The 21,207-nt window shown below is 40.8% G+C and overlaps 1 protein-coding gene across 1 annotated transcript in view; it reads left to right on the top strand.

Annotated features, from left to right (window-relative positions):
* The window catches only part of sf3b3 (splicing factor 3b, subunit 3), a 31,724-nt gene extending 10,748 nt beyond the window's left edge, over positions 1-20,976 (top strand). The window contains exons 15-27 of the mRNA XM_051381005.1: positions 557-712; positions 2,002-2,145; positions 3,081-3,203; positions 3,402-3,556; positions 4,150-4,324; positions 5,497-5,702; positions 8,726-8,882; positions 10,941-11,066; positions 13,093-13,305; positions 13,526-13,624; positions 18,380-18,523; positions 18,642-18,746; positions 18,861-20,976. Of these exons, the coding sequence (XP_051236965.1) occupies positions 557-712; positions 2,002-2,145; positions 3,081-3,203; positions 3,402-3,556; positions 4,150-4,324; positions 5,497-5,702; positions 8,726-8,882; positions 10,941-11,066; positions 13,093-13,305; positions 13,526-13,624; positions 18,380-18,523; positions 18,642-18,746; positions 18,861-19,001 (1,944 nt within the window). The 3' untranslated portion in view covers positions 19,002-20,976. The remainder of the gene's footprint in view (positions 1-556; positions 713-2,001; positions 2,146-3,080; positions 3,204-3,401; positions 3,557-4,149; positions 4,325-5,496; positions 5,703-8,725; positions 8,883-10,940; positions 11,067-13,092; positions 13,306-13,525; positions 13,625-18,379; positions 18,524-18,641; positions 18,747-18,860) is intronic.
* Positions 20,977-21,207: the final 231 nt, after the last annotated feature.

Raw genomic sequence — 21,207 nt, 5'->3', positions numbered from 1 at the left:
CACTTTGATATAACACTCATATTTAACAAATGACAGCTGGATTTCTATACGATGTTAGGGTAATGTCTGAAACTCAACTGTTGGTAGAATAAGCTGTGTAGTGTGACACTTCAAAGCAGGTCTACCAGACGCAAAGTGGAACCGAAAAATCCTCTTTTTCATTTCTGTTCCTGTATCGGTTAAGAGCTGATCACACTGAAACAACCCATTATTAATGATCAAAATTACTTTTGGTGTTGTGGTTGATAACCGTTAATTGTACGTGCAACAAATACTTATTCTCTCTACCTCTTGTGTTAATAGGGTAATAAGTTTCTTTAAAATAAAATGAATAATTTTCGATTTGAACTGTTATTTAAGCTCCGCCAAGTTCACAGCTGTGTTGAGAACAGCCAGCAAGGCCACAAAGTGTGTCTCATAACTGATGATCACCATTGAAGACAAAAACTAGATCAATCTCAGGTACCATAATAAACACAGGAAAGGGCTGGGATGACTGAAAGTCTGTGCTGTAACACTGTTTGTCCCTTTGTCTCCTTTCTCTTCCTCTCTCCAGTCCGGCCAGCTGAATGAGTACACAGAGCGGAAGGAGATGTCTGCAGATGTGGTTTGCATGAGCCTGGCTAACGTTCCACCCGGTGAGCAACGCTCGCGATTCCTCGCCGTGGGACTGGTTGACAACACTGTACGAATCATCTCCCTGGACCCTTCGGTATGAACACAAACAAGAGTGTGTCAATGAGACTGCACAGAAAGCAACACCTAGCACACTGACACATTAAAAATAAGTATTCTGCGTCTGCCTTGTCAGCAGAGTAAAGTACTGTTGTGCTTGTACTACTGTCTCAGTCTACTTAGTCTTGCTACAGACAGAACATCTTTGGGGTCAAGCATTTAGATCTGTAGGGTTCTCTCAGTGTACATGAGAATATGGTGACACTTGACTCTTCTAACATATCACTTTTTTTCCACATCTGTAGATGTAGATTAGTGCCTATGTCTGTTGTTTGCACCACTGGACTCAAATGTGCATTCATCTTTTGTAATGAGGGTTTATGCACTGCAACCACTACTAAAACATCCCTCAGCATTTTATACATGACAAAGAACATGATTGGATGTTAATTGCTTAATTGTAGCATGCATGTTATGTTTCTCCAGTCATTTATTGAGGTTTTTCCTATAGTTTGTCATAGTCTGTAGGTAAGCAGTAAATTGCTTTTATCCCACATCCAGCTGTTATAACACCACCATCTGGTTTGAAGCCACATTTGCTTGTTGTACTAATGAGTTTAAATGGTTGATATGAATCCCCTCCAGCCAAAACATATTTGTCTGGCTTCTTCTCAGGTCAGTAACAAGTAATATGTCCATCTTTATTAAAATAATTTATTAAAAACAGTTACACACTGCCTGAGGGGAAAGCTTGGTGCAACGTAACATTTGAAAAGAATGATGTATTTGTCCCTTAAGTGTAATATTACAGAATAACATATTCTTCAGATTTAATGATAATTTTTTTAAACAAGCCAGATCTAATGTGATATGACAGGAGAAACAAAGTTCCTGTATAGGTATCAAATTGTTTTTGACAGAAGTCCTGGGGCCAGAAAAAGCTATATGCCCATTAATCATGCTGGTGAGGGCGAGAAATGCTGAAATATTTACGAGGATCTTGAGGGATTAATTATTATTTCTTTGTGTGTTTCGAGAAAGTGATGTCAGCCAAACTGACATAAGTTGATAAGTTATGACTTGTGAGGTGTTAAGTGGTAAATGGAAGTTCCTGTATATACCACTTTATACTACACCAGGTCAGGTGAATGTTATGCTGGAGCTTTTGGCGACAACCAATAATCAGTGAATGTGAATCAGAGTTTATTAACCAAAGTAATAAAAAGGTCTATGTCTATACACTAAATGTTTCAAAAGAAGAGGTTTTATTTAAACATTTGTGCATTTTAAAATGGTCCTAACCCTCTGAATCTTTGTTGTGTTCAGGACTGCCTACAGCCGTTGAGTATGCAGGCCCTTCCAGCGCAGCCTGAGAGTCTGTGTATTGTCGAGATGGGAGGGATCGAGAAACAGGATGAGCTTGGAGAGAAGGGAACCATCGGCTTCCTCTACCTCAACATTGGGCTTCAGGTATTCTTTCTCAGTCACATATCTAAAGTATATGTTAGCAGTGGCTCAGATTGGACCTCATGCATGAATCGGTTATACACACAGATTTAATCTTAAATTGTATGCGAGAACAAATTAAGAATTTATGAAGCATTCAAAAATACTTGGGCTGTCCTGTTAGGTAAGATTAAGATTAGGTCGTCTGTTACCTAAATGATAGAACACGGGTCCCTTAAGAAAAAAAGGTTGGAAACCACCACTTAAGCCAATACGTGCAAAAGCCAACTTACGTTTTGTGCTGTGAGATATTAATAATGCTGACAAAGCACTTTACTATATGGAAACGCAGAAGAATTGCTTAAATGTTCACATTTATTAAAAAAGATTGTTACTCAGACAGATTCTTCAAAACCTGAGTGCCGTTCTCGAGCCGCAACTTAGAGACAAAACAATGTAATGTCACCACATCATCTGCAAGTACTCACCACTATCGGTTTCCTGGCTACTGGAACCTCCCAGAGAGAGATTGATGATAGGTCTGGCATGTTTCCCAGTCTTCTGTTTGTTGTGCGCTCCCAAAAGTTCCCCAGTAACACCACCGTCATTCGGTTTCCATAGAACGCTGCTCAGCAGACCAGATAAATTGACTCTTGTGCATCAAGCCACCATCTCCAAATCTGTTCCCCTTCCTCAATAATAAACAGGAACATTGTGGCCCGCTGTCCGGGGGGGGATGACAGCATTGCTACCCCAACAGAGAAACTCCTCCCATTGACAGCTCCTATGTGCTTCTCCATGTCTGTTGAATTGATTTTGTGGTTTGCACGTGGCACTTTTTAAGATCAATTGCTATTCATGAACACAGTCAGTCACTGCTAATGTGACCATTTATTAAGATGTACGTTTTAGATTGTGTCACCCTGTAACGTGTGTTTGTGTTTGATCCCCTTCCTCAGAACGGTGTGCTGCTGAGGACTGTGCTGGACCCAGTGACGGGTGACCTGTCCGATACCAGAACACGATACCTGGGGTCTCGACCCGTCAAGCTCTTCAGAGTCAGGATGCAGGGACAGGAAGCTGTATGTGACTCAAACATTTACATATCAATACACACAAAAAGTGCTTCTGATATAACTAACTTCATTACGAAACAGTACATTTGTTTGCTGTGAAATTGAAAGTATTTTGACTTAAGTCAGAAATTTGTATTTTTTGTCAATTTAAAGATAGAATCATCATGAGATGAATCATATATTGTCTGTCTCTCTCACTGACAGGTGTTGGCAATGTCCAGTCGGTCCTGGCTCAGCTACTCGTACCAGTCTCGCTTCCATCTGACCCCTCTGTCATATGAGACTCTGGAGTACGCCTCTGGCTTTGCATCCGAGCAATGCCCCGAAGGCATAGTGGCCATTTCCACCAACACACTGAGGTATGGACACACATTGCAACAGTTACATTGACATGTTAGCATACAACAGGGGCAGGCTTATTTGTCATATTAAAGGTCCACTGTGGAACATTTAGGTGGATCCAAACATGTCTGACAAAACTGTGGCAAATTTGAAAGTAGCAATTCTCTTGTGCTGCATCTCAATAATCTCAAAAATATCAATACACATCTGGAGATGCAAAGTGGACACCACAGGACTTGTAATTGTCCAGCTTTGGTTGTTTGTGTGTTCATCTGTACATTTCTGAAGAGGGTAGAGATTGCAAATGATGAAGACTGAAGCAGCAGGTTGAAGACTGTTGCTTTCTGTCTCTGTGATAGAAATAAAAAGTAAATCAAAAGAAACTTCAGTTATAGATTGAATGCACCACATTTCCTGACTGATGTACGACACATGCAACCAGTGTTGTGACTTTGATCCCACATTCAACAGAGATCCCAGGTTGACTTGAGAGCGGACAGAGGAGCTCAGTAGAAGCATAAACAATCTTTAGAGCTCAGCTGTACCACTCCAGTTGAAAATGATTTGTAACTGTCTCCTCCTCCACTCTTCTCCTCTCACCGTCTGACAGAATCTTGGCTTTGGAGAAGTTAGGAGCCGTCTTCAACCAGGTGGCCTTTCCTCTGCAGTACACTCCCAGGAAATTTGTAATCCACCCAGAGACCAACAACCTCATTTTGATCGAGACGGACCACAATGCCTACACTGAGGCAACCAAAGCTCAGAGAAAGCAACAGATGGCTGAGGTATGAAGTGCAACATCAGCTGCTCCTGATTCCCAACCGTAATACACTTATTGTGGTCTCTTGCTTGGCTCTCATTATATTGTTACAGGCTAGAGTTTAAATAGAAAGACTTGATCATTTCTACCTTGCTGTACCTTTGTGTCTCCTGGGAGAGCGCTCCACTATCAGTATCCTTTGGGTTTTCTGTGGAACGGGTTTAGGTCCCGCCTGTGAAGGACTCTGCTGACCTTTTGCCCATAAACAGGCCTTTAACAGACAGACTACACAAAGACATGAGAGCGAGCCTTCATGGTGTTTTTTTTTTATGTAAGGCTGGCCATGTAGAGTTCAGAGACCACCAGTGGGACACCTTTTTGACATCTCAGTAATTTTAGCCTCGCCCTGATTGTAGTTTAGTGCTTCTGTCGTAGAGATTGATTGTGGTCAGACTAGGGGAAGTTGGGTTTAGCCAAGGGTCAGTTTTTACAGATTTATAGACGCAGGGAAGACTAAGTGGCTAATTTGGCAAGGCTTGCAAAAGAGATCTTAATCTCAATGAGAATATTTAAATGAGTGGAAGTCAGTTTCATTTTGATTTAATTTCATTTAAATAGCTACAGGATATACGTGAAATTTGGCTAAACGTGAAACCAGCCACATTTGGCCCAGGGTTATGTATGCTTTGCCATACATACACATGAAGACTGCAACTTAATTAATTGATTAATCCCAGTTTCTTATTGTCTAGGGTGTCAACTTTAGATGGCTGTTTAAACCACAAACATCTTCTATTTAAACTGCTATACAACAGAGAAAAGCAGCAGATTCTTACAAAGACAAGCTGGAACCAGTAAATGTTTGTCATTTATGCTTGACTGGACCGATTAACAAAATAGTAATCAATTTTCTGTCGACAGACTAATGTTTCAGCTGTAGTATACATATGAGCAGGGAGGAGGACAGCAAAATATATCACTGCATCCATGCCTTTACAAATAAAATGGTGTGAATGAGGTGGAAACAGGTCAAAAGTCAGGTAGATAATGTTGATAAAAAAGAGCAACTCCCTCATAGCATGTTCCATTGAATGCATCAGTCAACTGGTAATGGGGAAAAGATGGCTCTTGTTTAAAATGCTGTGGCATCCCTTCCGCTGACCCACTGTGTTCTTTGTACTGCCGTTGCCTCTGCAGGAGATGGTGGAGGCTGCTGGTGAAGATGAAAGAGAACTGGCTGCTGAGATGGCTGCTGCCTTCCTCAACGAAAATCTCCCAGAAGCTATATTTGGTGCACCCAAAGCTGGAGCCGGACAGTGGGCCTCACTGGTGCGTCTCGTCAACCCCATACAGGGTTCAACCCTGGACCAGGTGCAGCTGGAACAGAACGAAGCTGCATTTAGGTGAGCGGGTTCAATTTCATGGCTTCACACAAGTGGAAAATAATAGCATTCAGATGAGGAATGGATGAACAGTCCGCTGGGTAGAAAAAAGGAAGGGGTGTGAATCAAACCATAAACAACACTCAGTGCCGTAGTGTGTAGAGTATAGGGTATGGACTCCCCCCTGAAAGCCGGTTCTGAATATAAACTGGTTCTATATTTGGTAAGAACCTGGCATTGTGTTTGTGGTTTTGTTCATTTTTGTGGCTATGTGGTATGCACTAACTATATTGGAGAAACATAGTACCCAGAGTATGTTTAAAGTCAGCTTGAGTAAGATTAGGAGAGTAAAAAACATAGTTTTGGGGCAATTTATAGCCGAGTATGCAGCCTCTCCATATTTCTGACACACTACCGCTTTGGGGTCACCTGCTATAAAAGCTTGATTTGGTACAGATGGCTGAGAGGGACCATATATATATATATATATATATATATATATATATATTTATATATATATATATATATATATATATATATATATATATATATATATATATATATATATATATATATATATTATATATTTTATATATATATATTATATAATATATATATATATATTATATATATAATATATATATATATATATATATATATATATATATATAATATATTCAAAACACTGTACAATGGACAGTTTAAAAAGGGCAGAAAGGTAAAAAGATCCCTCTGAGCAGCAATTAAATAAGAATATAAGAAGTCCCCACTGTTCACTGGTAAAACAAATTGGAAGATTGGCATCAAAATCTGCACAGATTGAAATACATTTTAACATGTATAATAAATATTTATTTAATTCTTCTTTCGGGGGCCCAAAACTATATCACATGTCATTAATACATTTTATTGTTTATACTGAATTATACTGTTTTTATTCATATTAAAATATCATTATTGAAGAAAAACATCAATATATAACAGGTGACCCCAAACCTTTGAGCCGTAGTGTAGACATAAACTTACATTAGTTTTCTGAAGACTTACCCTAAACATAACCCACTGACCCAAAACATTTTCCAAATCAGGGACATGGCTTTTATCCCCAATTACACAAGCCGTTCCCATTTAACTGGCCTTTAGTCTAAAATGTGCCATCAAAGGTAGCCTAAGCAATAAAGCAAAAACAGAACTGTTTACCTTAGTTAGATACATCTTGTAGACTTTTCTGGCTGAGATGGCAGCTCCAGGCTTTACCTTCCAGGGAGTGAATCCACATCAGCAGAGAGACAGTGAATCAGTGACTGTGGTTTCTAGGTAGATATTATTGAGACGTTGCTGTTGTAAACAATAGTGTTGCTACTCAAGAAACAATATTTTGTTTTGTTAAAAATCTTAATACATTCAAATCTGTTTTTTTAATGTAGTATTTATGCTGATATGGATTATCAATAAGAGTAGTAGTATTGATAAAAATCCTCAAAATATTTATCCCAAGTATAAATTAAGTGTAATTGTCTGAAGCAGAAGGTTTGAGATTATGAAAGAATGGGGGGAAAGAATAAGGAAGTTGTTGGAGTGGCATGATAAAACTACGACACCGAGGTCAGCCTTCTGTTTAATGAGTGGGGGTGTTTGTTTACAGATGGTTGTAGTGAAGCTTTAGTTGTTACGAAAGGATTTATAAACAGGAAGGAGGGGAACTGAAGAGAGTGAAAGGATGAGCAGAGATTAGGGAGGGTCAGCGTCCAATAAAACAACTGTTCAGTGTGAAGGCACTCGATGCTGAAGAAAAGGTTCCACTTGATAATTGTCATAGCTCTGAGTTGTGGGTGGTGTGTGGGTGTGGTGGAGGGGGTAAATGAGGTAATGCTGTCCAGAGCCTGACCCTTGAGTGCTTCCTGTTTATTACGCTTTTCACATTGTTTGACAGTCAGTGTCCAAAACTCCCAGCATCTCATAAATTCTGAGTGTTTCCTGACTGAAGTTGACCGAAAGCTGAGAGACCTGCTCAGAGGATCTTTTTTTAAAATGTCATATTTTTTAGTTATGTTATGATGGATTGGATAATTCAGAAGAGAGAACTAGTATTGCCCTTATTTTACAAGCAAAAAAAAAAAAACACCTGTCAGCAGCTAGTCCTTCGACAAAGCCAAAAATACAACCGCAACCGCCTCTGAGCCAAAGACATCAATCAGAAACGTATGGTGTCTATTGCTCTTGACAGCTAGCTGTTCTCATTCCTTTCAAGATGTCGGGATTTATGGACTACGATGTGCAACATGCTATATGAGCAATGTGAATATATACATTTATTTTATGTCTGTATCTGCAAGTGGCCCATCCCAATAATAAGTATGTGCCTCTGTTGACTTTCTATAGCAGTATTGTTTATAGATTCACCCCAAAAAACACAAAATACTCAATAACCAAAGAGCTAATGGAACAATCGAAACGAAAACACTGAATTTGTCAGAAAAGAAGCCTATTAAGGTTGTATGAATATAAAATAGAATAAAAAAAATCTGAACACGGACAGAACATTGTATTAGAAGTTCTCATCTCTACGGAGCCCCTAAAGGGACATGGGGAAAAAAAAAAAATGAAACGTTTCCAGTGCGCACTAGATACTATCTTGTGCGCACTAGATCCCTATCTAGTGCTCACTAGAAACGTTTCATTTTTTTTTTTTTTTTCATGTCCCTTTAGGGGCTCCGTACATCTCTGATCAATATTCACAGGAAATAATCTGCTCAAAAATTCACCCAAATTGTTCATGTGCCACTTATTAGGAAGATACAAGCATCGCAGTCTTGGATAACAAGAAATATTACCCTGTGTCTTCAGAACATGTATTTTATCTAGCGTAGATTTATGCATAGTAAGCAGGCAGCTTCCACACATATCATTACAGCATATTGTTTTGCTTACCCTGTAGCAGCATCAAATGCATAATGATTAGTGGAACTATGTCCCATCTTGTTTTAAGTAAACTGGCACAAGAGCCCATATCTAACATCTCCTTTCCTTTCCCTGTGTTTCAGTGTTGCAGTGTGTCGCTTCCCCAACACAGGAGATGATTGGTATGTTCTGGTGGGCGTTGCCAGAGACATGATTCTCAACCCCAGATCAGTGAGCGGCGGCTTTATCTACACCTATCGGCTCATCGGTGGAGGGGAGAAGCTGGAGTTTGTGCACAAGGTGGGTGTCACACTTAAATGGAATCATATTTAGAAAGTACTTTAAGTTCCTGAATTGCATCCTACTCAGTCACTCACTCACTCACTCATGCACAGACAGGTGCAAAAAAATTGTAGCTGCTGTTCTTTGTTTGCCTGTAGGTGGCGACATTGGTGCGTTTACACAGTGTGCAGGTGTATACCGCTGCTGCTATTGCCTGTCTTGCTAATAGGCAGTGCAGGTCCAGAACATGTAGATCAGGAGCTGGGTGATTGCAGCTGAGCCTGGCTTTAAAGCGAAGGTTGCGGTTCTGCAATTAAAGCCTGACTAAGAAAAGAATGCGCAGTGTGAAAAGGAAATCTCTATATCTACCTCTACCCCTTGATTTTTCTTCGGGGGGATTTGGGATCATGTCACATTACCATTAAGTTTGGGCCAGAGGGTGTTAATTGTCTGGGAAAACTGCTCTGTTATTGAAATGTGTGTTAGCAGGTCACAGTTTGAGATGGATGCTGAGATTAGGACTAGGAGAGATAAAGAGGAGAGAGAGAAAGGTCTTCAAAGTGCAGCAGGCAAGGCAGCCTCCAGTAAGGTTTTAATGACCCCAAACACAGATGCTGCTGCCCCTGGCGCCAAAGCACTGCTCCCCGGGCAATTCCCCAGAAACACGAGCAGGGTGGAGACCATCAGGGTGAATCAGCCTACATACATTTGTTACCTGATGTGGATTAACAAGGGAAGTGAGTCATGCGTGTTGTGTTGCCCAGTGGTGTCAACCACTTCTTTTCACGTTAGAGGAATTTCCCAACCACTTAACCAGATCAGATATTTTAGATGAGTCTATCTGGTCTAAACACACATATATTTCTATTTTTTTTTCCCACTGATGCACATACACATGCATATGGATACGCAGATAGAAGCCCGATAGAGGCCAATATCTGACCACAGACACTGTCATGGGCACACAGAGGTGTAGACACTGTGGTGACTGGTAGTTCTGGATCTGGATATTCTTTTTAACAATGATGCCTCTAAATCCTGGACCTCACTGGACCTTTGACTCACAACATTTGCATTAACCAAACAAGATCCAAGTTTACTGTTGCAGACTTGCAGAATGTCGTCTTCACTCTTCAGTCTAAGTCCAGGTGTTCCTAAGACCTAATGCAGCAGTCCGTAAAACCTCCAGTCTGAAGTGAGTTGTAAAGGATCAGCTACACAGTGACTGAAGTCAAATCCATTCCCCTCGTTACAGACATACCATCCTTTGTGGCTCAACATTATTTGACAGGATTTATGTTTAGGATGTCAGGACTTAGCAGAACAATTAACTTGTGGTGCTTCAAAGTAATAACGGGCCTGTTTTAGGGCCATACAAAAAGCATAGACTGTTTACTTGACTGGGCTTGTCTGCTCACTTCCCAGACCTCACTGAACATCACAAGACACTATTGGATAATCTCCAGACAAATTTTGACTTGTGACCACTGTAACCTTGTTTGAAAAATATAATTTACCAAAATGCTTTTAAATGTTTGTAAGAGGTAATGACTTTTTGATAGTCATAAGCCGTACTTTTAAAAATAAAACCCACCAACATGAATTTAGTTTTTTGTTTTGGAGATGTATTAAACGATTGGATATCCCTGTACTTAGTAATTACTATAGTCTTCAGAAAATCCTGTTAAATTTTCACTTTTGCTCTTTGATTTTAATTTCTTCAACACAGAAAATTGGAATGCTGGAAATGATTTGATTGTAAGATTTAAGTTCATCGGCATGGTTTCCTATCACAACGACACAAGTGATTATATTATCTCTTGCGTGTGAAGGACGCAGTGTTTATGCGGACAGGTACATTATATTTGAGGAATGCTGCGTTTGATCTTTTATTCACATTTAAAAACTCATGCAAAAGATTTTTGTGAGACATTGGACTCTTCTTCTCCCTCTTAATAAATATGAGCTGTTTCCTTGTAGGCAAACCTGCCGCATCTCAACCTAAAATCTCCTAAAAGCTGCCCAAAGTAATGAGATTACCTACGGTTTATTGATCTGTTGTGTTGTGATTGTCAGACCCCCGTAGAGGACGTCCCTCTGGCCATTGCTCCATTCCAGGGACGAGTCCTGGTGGGAGTTGGGAAACTGCTGAGAATCTACGACCTGGGCAAAAAGAAGCTGCTTCGCAAGTGTGAAAACAAGGTAAGAAAAGGGCCCAAATACACACGTATCTATGCACCTAATGTAGCCCCATGCTCCATGAGCTTTAACAGCTTTCCCTAATACACAACTTGACTAATGTATAAGTGTTATTTCGCTTTGTGCGCAATGTTGTTGCTTCCTTGTTTTGATTTCTAAAAGACTGTAGATCTTCTGTCGGGTAGGATACAGGGTTTCCGTGGGACTCCTAAAAATTACTAAAATGACTAAAGTTAACATTACTTGTATAAAGTAGCATTTTTTAAGTCTTGCTTTTAAATCTTCTTTTTTGCCATTATGAACATAGGTCTTAAATTGCCTTTAATATGGGCTTAAAAAGTCTTACATTAAACCAGTGGACACCTTTAGAAACCCTGTTTAAACCCCGAGTTCAGTCCAGTTCGGTTATTTTGGGTAAACTGATAATATTAACATTTTCTGCCATAGTCTGACCCAGAGCACATTACTGCTGCAGTGATACATTTCGTTATGTAAGTGACCAGGCTTGAGGTTAAATCATAAGAAACCTGGTTCAGGGTAATTATGGTCAAATAATTAGGTTTCTCAATCGTGAATCTACCTGTATTAACCACATTTATCTTAATGACATAAAGTGATAAACTGAGCTCCAGTACAGGTAAATGCAGTATATAGGATTAAAGTTGATCTTTGCCTTTTTGAAAACTAAATAAACCATTGATTCATTGTCTGCAGGCAACCTCAATTTGTTTGCCAATAAATTTCAATAGAGATGAATCTGGATTGTTTCTGGCTTCCTGTGAAGACAAAGATGTTGTTTTTATCTGACACAACATCAGCGGCTTAAATCAGTTTGAATTGTTTAATGCGGTAATAAGTCTCCTGCTCTTTCACCTCTTTCTTTGTAGATATAATTCTGAAGTACGTCAACTTAAAATGAATCACATCAAAGGTGCACGGTCTTATAAGGACAAGTGCCTGCTTTTAGAATGAACAACTCTCTTCAAGGATCGTTGTAATAACTGACTGTTAGCCGGGTCACATTCATGTATTGATATGTGGATGTCTCCCTTTTTGTTTGCAGATGTTTTGTGTTTGTGAATTAAGTTATGTCACTGATGGTTGCCAGAACATACAAGTAACACAAGTTTCTGAGCACTAGTTGTGCCGAAGAGCAATGTTTTAATGAGTTTTCAACGACTTTCTATGTCATTTGTATCTTAATCTGTAATCTATTTTCGGAGTGTTGTTATGCAACAGTGGGTGGTGAAAATGTTTTAAAAAAGTAGCCTACAGCGATGTTCACAAGGTACCACATACACACACGTGTATAGTTCGGCCTCTGTTAATAATTTTAGAAGTAGTTCAGGACCTGCTCTATGTGAAAAGTGTCCTGAGATAACTTGGGTTAAGATTTGGGGCTATACACATAAAATTGAATTAAATAGAGTTGGAACACCGTTTAAGTGGAGTAATGTGGCGCCGTACACCATCTGAGGACCCACATTGCTTATGTCCTTCCAAAACTACAAAGTCTGTAACTGAATCAATTTCAATGATATAGGCAAAAGGAACAATGAACAGTGTTGTCTTCCTCCACAACCAAGTTATTATAGTTTTGTATTTTTCATTTATTTTTGTTTTGTTTCCAAAGTGGGGTTTGCTATTTTCACTTTAGTTTCTATTGTTTAAAAATGTTTTAGTTTAGAGGTTTTATTGTTTGAATTATTATAACAAGGAGGGCATTTGGCAGGGGCAGGATTTAAGAAGTTCAGAATCTGTAGTGTACAATACAAACTTATTGACTGACAGTCATGTAGACATCCCAGTCTCAACAGATAACAGGTAACAGACAAAAACTATAGACATTTCCTGTGTATTTGTATTTGATTCTAGTTACGTTTGTAAGTATAAAATATATTTTCAGTTAACTAAAATGCTTTTTCACACCTGGTTTTAGTTAACGGTAATAACCTTGATACACCGTATACACGTGTCATGTCTTTTTGATTGTACTTCATAGAGTGTACTTTATTGCTCTCCTCTTCAGCACGTTCCCAACCTGGTATCCAGCATCCATACCATCGGCCAGCGTGTGATAGTTACTGACGTTCAGGAGAGCCTGTTCTGGGTTCGTTACAGACGCAACGAGAACCAGCTCATCATCTTCGCTGACGACACGTATCCCCGCTGGGTGACCACGGCCTGTCTGCTCGACTACGACACCATGGCCTCCGCTGACAAGTTTGGCAACATCAGCATTGTAAGTGTGGGGACGAGGAGTGTCTCGTGTGTGTTTGTCTGACTTGTATTGAATGGCAGGCAAAGAATACAGTGGAATACATTGTCAAATCAGTGAATCATTATATGAGGCATCAGATTATGCGCAACTGCCTCTTTGTGGCATTAGAATCAAAAACCTCTATGGAAAACGTAACAAAATAAAGAAATACATGTCTTAATTTTCTGTTGAATCTTCTCAGGTGCGTCTGCCCCCCAACACTAGTGATGATGTGGATGAAGACCCCACAGGGAACAAGGCTTTATGGGACAGAGGCCTCCTTAATGGAGCATCACAGAAGGTAAAGCTATCGTTCTCAAACCCATTTAAGGTTTCTTAAAGCAACAGGTCACATCTTTAGCATGTACTATAGGTACAGGTACCTGAATTAAATGCAAATACAAGATTTTTGTTTTCTGTTTCACTGGTCACGCCAGCAGGTGTTTTAGAGGTCTTCAACTCTAAAAAAGCCTGACAGAACAAGTCAGCCGTAACATGTTTTGTCTGGCCTGTTTCCAGGGTTGTCTTGAGTAGTTGGACCTAAAAAGTCAAATATTAGTTCAGATATTAAATTAGTAACGGTACAAAGCATACAAAATACATACCTGTGTTTCCCATTCATAGGCTTACTTTGGTGGGCCGTCCAGGTATATTAATGGCCGCCCAAGTACACTTGGTGACCCACCACTACGAGAGAAAGATGCCATCCGCGATTAACTGTTTAACAGTCCCTCCTCACTCTGTCCCTCTCGTCATCTACAGTCTACTGATAATCGCACATTTCCTTGTACCGTTGACCCTGTGTTTAACTTACATATGACACATAGAATTGAACCAGGTAAAGCAACAGTGGACAAACCACGTTGGTCTCGATCAATTCGATATGATACGTCATTAACAGCAAGCCGTCCTCCACATGTGGCATATCTGATGTTGTGAATCGCTGGTGAAAAAGTTGTTTGGGCGACTGTGTAAACCATGCTGAGTGTAGAGCCACTGAGCCAGCGACAGTATTTGACAGGTTGGGACTGAGAGTAGCGGGACAGGGAGACGGAAAGAGGCGCGGCAATACGGTGTGTGAGTGGAAAAGAGAAAAGCGAGGTGAGAATAGTTTTAAGTACACAATTCAAATAAGATAAATAAATCTTAAATTTTAGGTCCTGTTGTCACATGTCGTGCCACCCAATACTACAAGTAAATTCCTTAGCCTTTGGGGAAACACTGCATACAAATACAACTTTGACCTGGAACAGCCAATAAAGCAACACCAGCAGTGTCTTAATTGCACACCTCAACCTTCATGTGTGCCTTTTTTTTTTTTTAAGACTGACCTCTCACACTTATGTGCAAGACCGAGAGCGACGGTAATGCAGAGAAAGCAGAAGTCAGTTGCCTCAGGCATCCAGATGTGTTTCAGGAAGAGACGTTGTGTTTTCTGTCAACTGCTTGCTGGGCAACTCTAAATGATTCATGCCGGCTACAGCCAGGATGTCAGGCCTGTGCTGGACTCTGGCCTGATTCGGACCTCCAACCGCCAACGTGCAGACACACAAACTGCATAACACCATCAACCACAAGTTTAACCTACTCAGAAATGCAAGTGTGTGTGTACACACACACACAAAGTCACACAGATTGGAGAAACACACACAGTATCACTCATCCCATATTTAAATTCTGGTCAAAAACTGTTTAGGTAGCAGATCGACTGGGAAAGTCCCTCCAATTTAGACATGAGTTGGTCCCAGTTGTCTTTGTGACAGTGTTTGTCAGCTATTTCTGCCTCCGTGCACATTGATTGAGAATTTCGAGTTTGGAAATGTACCGTGTCTGTTTTTAGATGTGGGTGTGGATGCCTGGATTTATCCTTGTCCAAAATTTTGTGTGTGTGTGTTTGCATCTGCATCTGCATCTGCATCTGCATCTGGCTGGATGAACTTAATTATCCATACATGGCTCGGCTGTCTTACATTAAATTAGATGCATTCCACTTTGATTGGATTAATGTATCTGAAAAGATCAAGGTCAGGGAGTCGCAGCTGTCTGTCGAGCCAAATGAAAGGTTTGACTGTCTTAACCCGAAATGTCAGAGTGAGGGTGATTTCTGTCATGTTGTTTCTAACAGTCTCTTTTGATTTTTATTCAGTTCAGCAAAGTTTTTTTGACATTATAAAGTTCACATCAATACAGCTGAGGTCAAAAGGTTTTAAATGAACCACACAATGATACTCTTGCACACTTGGAGATAATCGATACCTATTGATATGTTTATTTAATGTTCATGCCCCCTAAAATGTCAGACCTTGGCTTTTCTGACTTGTATCTGTACAAAGTTACTCTACTGAAGGGGGATGAACGACATAAACAAATAAAAGACACTTAACTGCACTTTCCTTTCTGATTATCTGCTAGTGACATGTGGTGCAGGTTTTTTTTTTTTCTCTGATTAAATGATTGAGGAAAACTTCTATTACAGAAATATTCACCTTTTTGGCTTCTTTCATAAATTTATTGACGGTTTTCTTTCAGCTCTTATGTACTTTCTTACTACAATAAGTAAAACCGACCTATATTCTTAAATATGCACAAAGAATAGAGCAATGTATGACACTACTGTAGTCACACTAAACAACCGTTGCATCCTTGGTGTTAAATTCCTCACATCCCCCCCCCGTGGACACAACTTGTGGTCTTGGCTAAATGACTATTTCGGGTACTGTTCTGGTCACACGCCTGCTAGGTGCAAGTGTTTGACCAGCACTTAGGGAGTTCTTCCCCTCCCCGAGGCAGCATTAGCTGCTGCTGACTTAATTTCCTCAGCTCCTTAACACCTAAGGAACAAAAACCTCTTGTGAGTCTTGTGTTCAACTGCTTGGCCTTTTATGGCTTGATGTGACATTTCCACTATCTTGGAATCCCCCAGTGGAAACCATATGCCTCATTTATTCTCAGCATAATGGAGACCATTCAAAGGGAGCAGTTTGTAACCAGGACAAGATGATGGGTTGTATAAACTCTGATTTGGGGGGGAAGTGCCAGTAGGGCAGCTTCAGTCAGCCAGCAGACCACTGCAGATGTTTCATTATTTATGTATTGTGTATTTATTCATTGGTCTTCAAGGGTCTGACAAATTCTGGATTTTTTTATTTTTTATTTATTTTAATTTTTTTCTGAAATGGATAAATTGGAGATCTGCACCATCTTCATACAGTTCAGCTGAGTTCTGGCCAAATGCAGGCAATAGACTACTGACTTTCATGATCCTCTGACTTTACCTCTAGCGCTACCATTGTGGTTTTGAGCTGCATAATTAATTGAGAAGATATCAATCACAAAATGGCCGTGTGCAATATCCAAATCGCAGAAGCTGGAATTTTTTGATGAAGGTAAAATGAGACTAAACAACATTATAATGAAGTTCTGTAGTGCTGCGGACACAGAACATATTTTGAAAATGTTTTTAATAGAACAAAATAAACCTGTATAGTTATTTATGTACATGCACATATACAGCCAGACAGTAATAATCGTGTCGAGCATTGTTTGCATTGGCGTCTGGGGGAATGTAAACAGCGGCAACAAAATGTTTCCTCTTCTGGGAAACATTGTCCATAAACTTGGACTACGTTTGAGCACCAAGCCTCATTGACATAAACACTGTCAACCTCCCCTCATCTTGCGGCAGTCTCGCCTTCTGTCACAGAACACCACCCACCCGTAGAGTGTGAAGTTTGATCCTGGATGTTGTGATGGAACCAGGTTATTTTCCTGCAACGGGACATTAGCCAGGAGTAGGCTTTGTAGTGGAGTAGCCTGAGGCCCAGGCTGGGTCAGTTTAGCTCTCAACCTAAGCTTCCCGCCTGCAGCCGCGCCTAATTGCCCTGATCGGCTGGGTGGTCAGAAGATGCCGTGTGCAGTGGTGATCTCAAGGTCCGCTGCACTTAATCCAATCCATCCGAGAGAAGCGGTGCACTGTACATGTCTGGCTCACTTGTGTCTGGGTCACAGAGTTTATTTTAAGTTAGCTTCTGCTTGTTGTGGTCCCATGGCGTCTGTGTCATGTATAACCTGTATGAAGTTTGCTCAGACCAATACTGAGGCTTTATTGCTCCCCAATGCTGCCTTTGTATCCAAGGCACATCCTGATTATTACCTCTAATTGTTGGCAAAGCAGTTTTTTAATGGTTATTGGATTAGATCTGACCATCCGGACTCATTTTCTCTAAGCATTAGATGACAGTGTGCGTCTTCTCTCCGACCTTGGCTGCTGTTCCTGTACTTAATACATATGTGCAGCTGTCAGGACGGATGATCTCGGGACCTCAAATGTCTTCAATAACATCTCTGACTTGTTTATTTTATGATCTGATTTCTCGGCTTTACTGAGCTTGTTGTAATTTTCCATTGTAGATGTTCATAGTCACTGAGAGGAAATCAAGATGTCATTGAAATAGTTGCGTGTGTGTATTTCTGCTTATAAATCAGACATTTCCCAATACTATGAAGACAATAACCACATTTCAGCACCTACGTTGTGTTCATACTTTCGGATTGTGACCAAATTTTTCTATTGTTCAGTGCCAAAAAAAATCCCCTTTACATTCCCTGTGATTCAGTGCCGTAGAAAATAAAAGAAGGGTGCTGGCTGACACTTTACAACCACATATGTGAGACCTTTTGTGTGTCTGGACTGGGCGTTATGCCAGGATTAGTAACATGTCTCCATCTTGCATCCGAGCCCTGCATGGCTGCGCAGTTTAAACACACATTAGTTAGCCGAGCAATCCGTGCAGGCAGGTTTCAGTTTCAGTCCTGGTCCTGCCAGTCGCCTTGTATCACCTGCACTCGAGCACCATCAGCATCTGATTATTGGGTTTTAGAGGCACAATTTGAATTAATTTTTTTTTTTTTAAATTTTATTTCTAGCATTAAGTGTTGCCATCGATCTGTTTGTGTCTCGGGCTGAAGTGATCATGAATGTCACTCTAGGGAACGTCAATCCTACTAGACAACAATATCAAATGACTGCCTTTCTCTCCCTTTATTGTCTCTCCAGGCTGAGGTGGTAGTGAATTACCACGTAGGAGAGACGGTGTTATCTCTCCAGAAAACCACACTGATCCCTGGAGGTTCAGAGTCCCTGGTCTACACCACTCTGTCCGGAGGCATCGGCATACTGGTCCCGTTCACCTCGCACGAGGTAATAACACAAACCATTTCATGATATTTCATTTAAAATGTTTAAAATGCTTCTGGTCTCCCTGTTTTTCCCTGCTCTTGTTTTTCATCGAGCCTTTATTTCTTGTCTTTTTGTCCAGGACCATGACTTCTTCCAGCATTTAGAGATGCATATGCGCTCTGAGTTCCCTCCACTGTGCGGCAGAGACCATCTCAGCTTTAGATCTTACTACTTCCCGGTCAAGGTTGGTATCTATATGTCTCTGTCTGTGGATCTGTTGTCTTCTTTCAGAGTCACATATCAGCATCACGGACTACTAAAACAATACGTTGTGGATTCTCTCTGTTTTTCTCTCCAGAATGTGATTGATGGAGATCTGTGTGAGCAGTTTAACAGCATGGACCCTCACAAGCAGAAGAGCGTGGCAGAAGAGCTGGACAGAACGCCACCCGAGGTCTCTAAGAAACTGGAGGACATTCGCACTCGATACGCGTTCTAAATCGCACACCTTCATACAGTACTTGCGGATAGAGAGGCGCTCATTAGGACCACTACACACACACACACACACACACACAAACTGGTCCACAGTACGAGCCTTTAAGGACGCAGATTGACAGTATGGATTGTTATATGGCAGACAGACTGTGGGCGAACCCCGTATTGTGTGGAAACATACCACCGGACGTCACAAGCCTGCATTTCCAGTACGTTGCTCAATTATAGCACCTCATCCGAAACAAATACCTGCATTCAATAACGAGAACATCACCCACATGACTGTCGACTGCCTTGCCGTCATCACACCACGTACATACTTACTGCCTCAGTTACTGAGAACTTTGTGCAAGTTTTTCACACCTCATGTGTGCCGTTGAATCAGTAGAAACCACGCACACACATGCACACGCATACACAGGCAGCCAGATAAAGACGACATTCGATGGAAACATGACAGGAAGTCTCGGCGAGTAGCCCTCTTACCTTGCGACATTGTGTTCCCACAGTCTGCTGCGAACTCCATTGTCACCCAAGCACAGCTGTGATGAGTAACACACACACACACACACACACACACACACACACACACACACACACACACACACACACACAGAGCTGTGTGAACAGAATTCACACGCACCCCGATGGCGTGAAGAGCAACCGCGCTGTCATCTGCACCGTCATACTGAGCCCAAATCATCTGTCATCGTCCGCGAGCGAGTGAATACATTTTAATTTAAAAGCCTTTCAGCTCACGCCAAGCAGAAAAGTCACACGGACACAACTTGTTGAGATCGATGTCACGCTTTCTGGACAGAAGACCCCTGAAAGCTGAGAAAATTTTTTAGTCTGTTGTTTAGCAAGTTTGTGTGTCCTCAAAAAATTAAACATGTTTTTGTATGCTATGATTTTTTAAATGTGTTTTCATTAGAATGATCTGTTCCGAATATACCACGCTCCAAGATGGTATTATTAAATCTTTCTTAGCCCCCTCGCCTACCTGTGTGTTTGATAACCTGTCGGCCCCCCCAGGCTCATTAAAGCATATTGCTTACTTGCAACTGGGAACCCAACAGAAGCGGAACCTCTAACCCACTGTAAGCCTCAGGCCACGGTTTGAGAAGTGTTGCCATACTGCGGCATTAGACGACGGCTGAACTCAGACTAAATAAGTGGGTGGAAGAACACTGAAGGTTTGCACTGGGTGTTGTTCTTCTCAGTCCTGTAAATTCCCAACCTCAGCCACAGACATAGCATTCCTCAGTAGTCACTGAATTTAGGGGTTTGTGGGAATGGGGGCAGTGGTCTGTTTTTGTAAATAAAGTTGTTGTTTTTTGTTCTTTACAATACCGTGTGTTTGTGTGTCACTTCCTGCCACTGTGTGTGTGGAGAACCATCACTCTAGCCAAAGGACTCATGAGTGCATTTGTCTCAATCATTAACACATTACAGGGCCAATATTAAGTTTTGCGGGCCCCCCCCGGGTCATGGCTCAGGATAGGGACAATATTTATTCTGTGTCTCACTTTAAAGTGATGTTGCTTAAATCTGATTCATTTGATTTAGACCCTTTGAGGCAGAACAGTCATGTTACTGTGTGCTAATTGGCTAACACCACATCCTCAAGTCCATGTGTTAACTCAAGTACAGGCTCAACAGTTTAAATGTGCTCAACCGGACAGATGGGAAACGTTTCAGCTGCTGCAGTGAGGTTAGCTGATAGGGGGCCAGCTGTGATGTGTTCATTTGAGTTGGTGTGAAACTCCCTGTACAGAATAAAAAGGGCAGGTTTTTAGCATTTTCTAATAATTATGTTCTCATTAAAACATTTAGTTTTGACAGTAATTGTGTCCTGAAGTAGATTACAGACCGCACGTGCCTGTGTGACCTTTTAAATGTAAGTAAACTGTACTTTTTATATAATGACACCTTTTCATCTTGGAGTTTTTAATTAAAGGAATAATTCAACATTGTGGGAAATGTCTGTTCCCTTTCTTACTGTGAGTTAGAAGATTGATACTCTAATGTTCAATAATTACGAAGCTACATTCAGCAGTTAGAGCTTAGAGACTGAACAGGGGAAAGTGGCAGTTTTCCCACCATCTTTAAAGCTCCGTAATTAAGTCATTATATCTCGGGGCTTAAGTGTTAATGGCAGCTCTGACTGCTGACAATTCCCATGCCTTAGGACAGTGCTTTGGGGT

Source organism: Dicentrarchus labrax, unplaced genomic scaffold, assembly GCF_905237075.1.
Source record: "Dicentrarchus labrax unplaced genomic scaffold, dlabrax2021, whole genome shotgun sequence".
Taxonomy (NCBI): domain Eukaryota; kingdom Metazoa; phylum Chordata; class Actinopteri; family Moronidae; genus Dicentrarchus; species Dicentrarchus labrax.
Note: the sequence above shows the minus strand (reverse complement) of the source record. Positions and strands in the feature narration are given on the sequence as shown.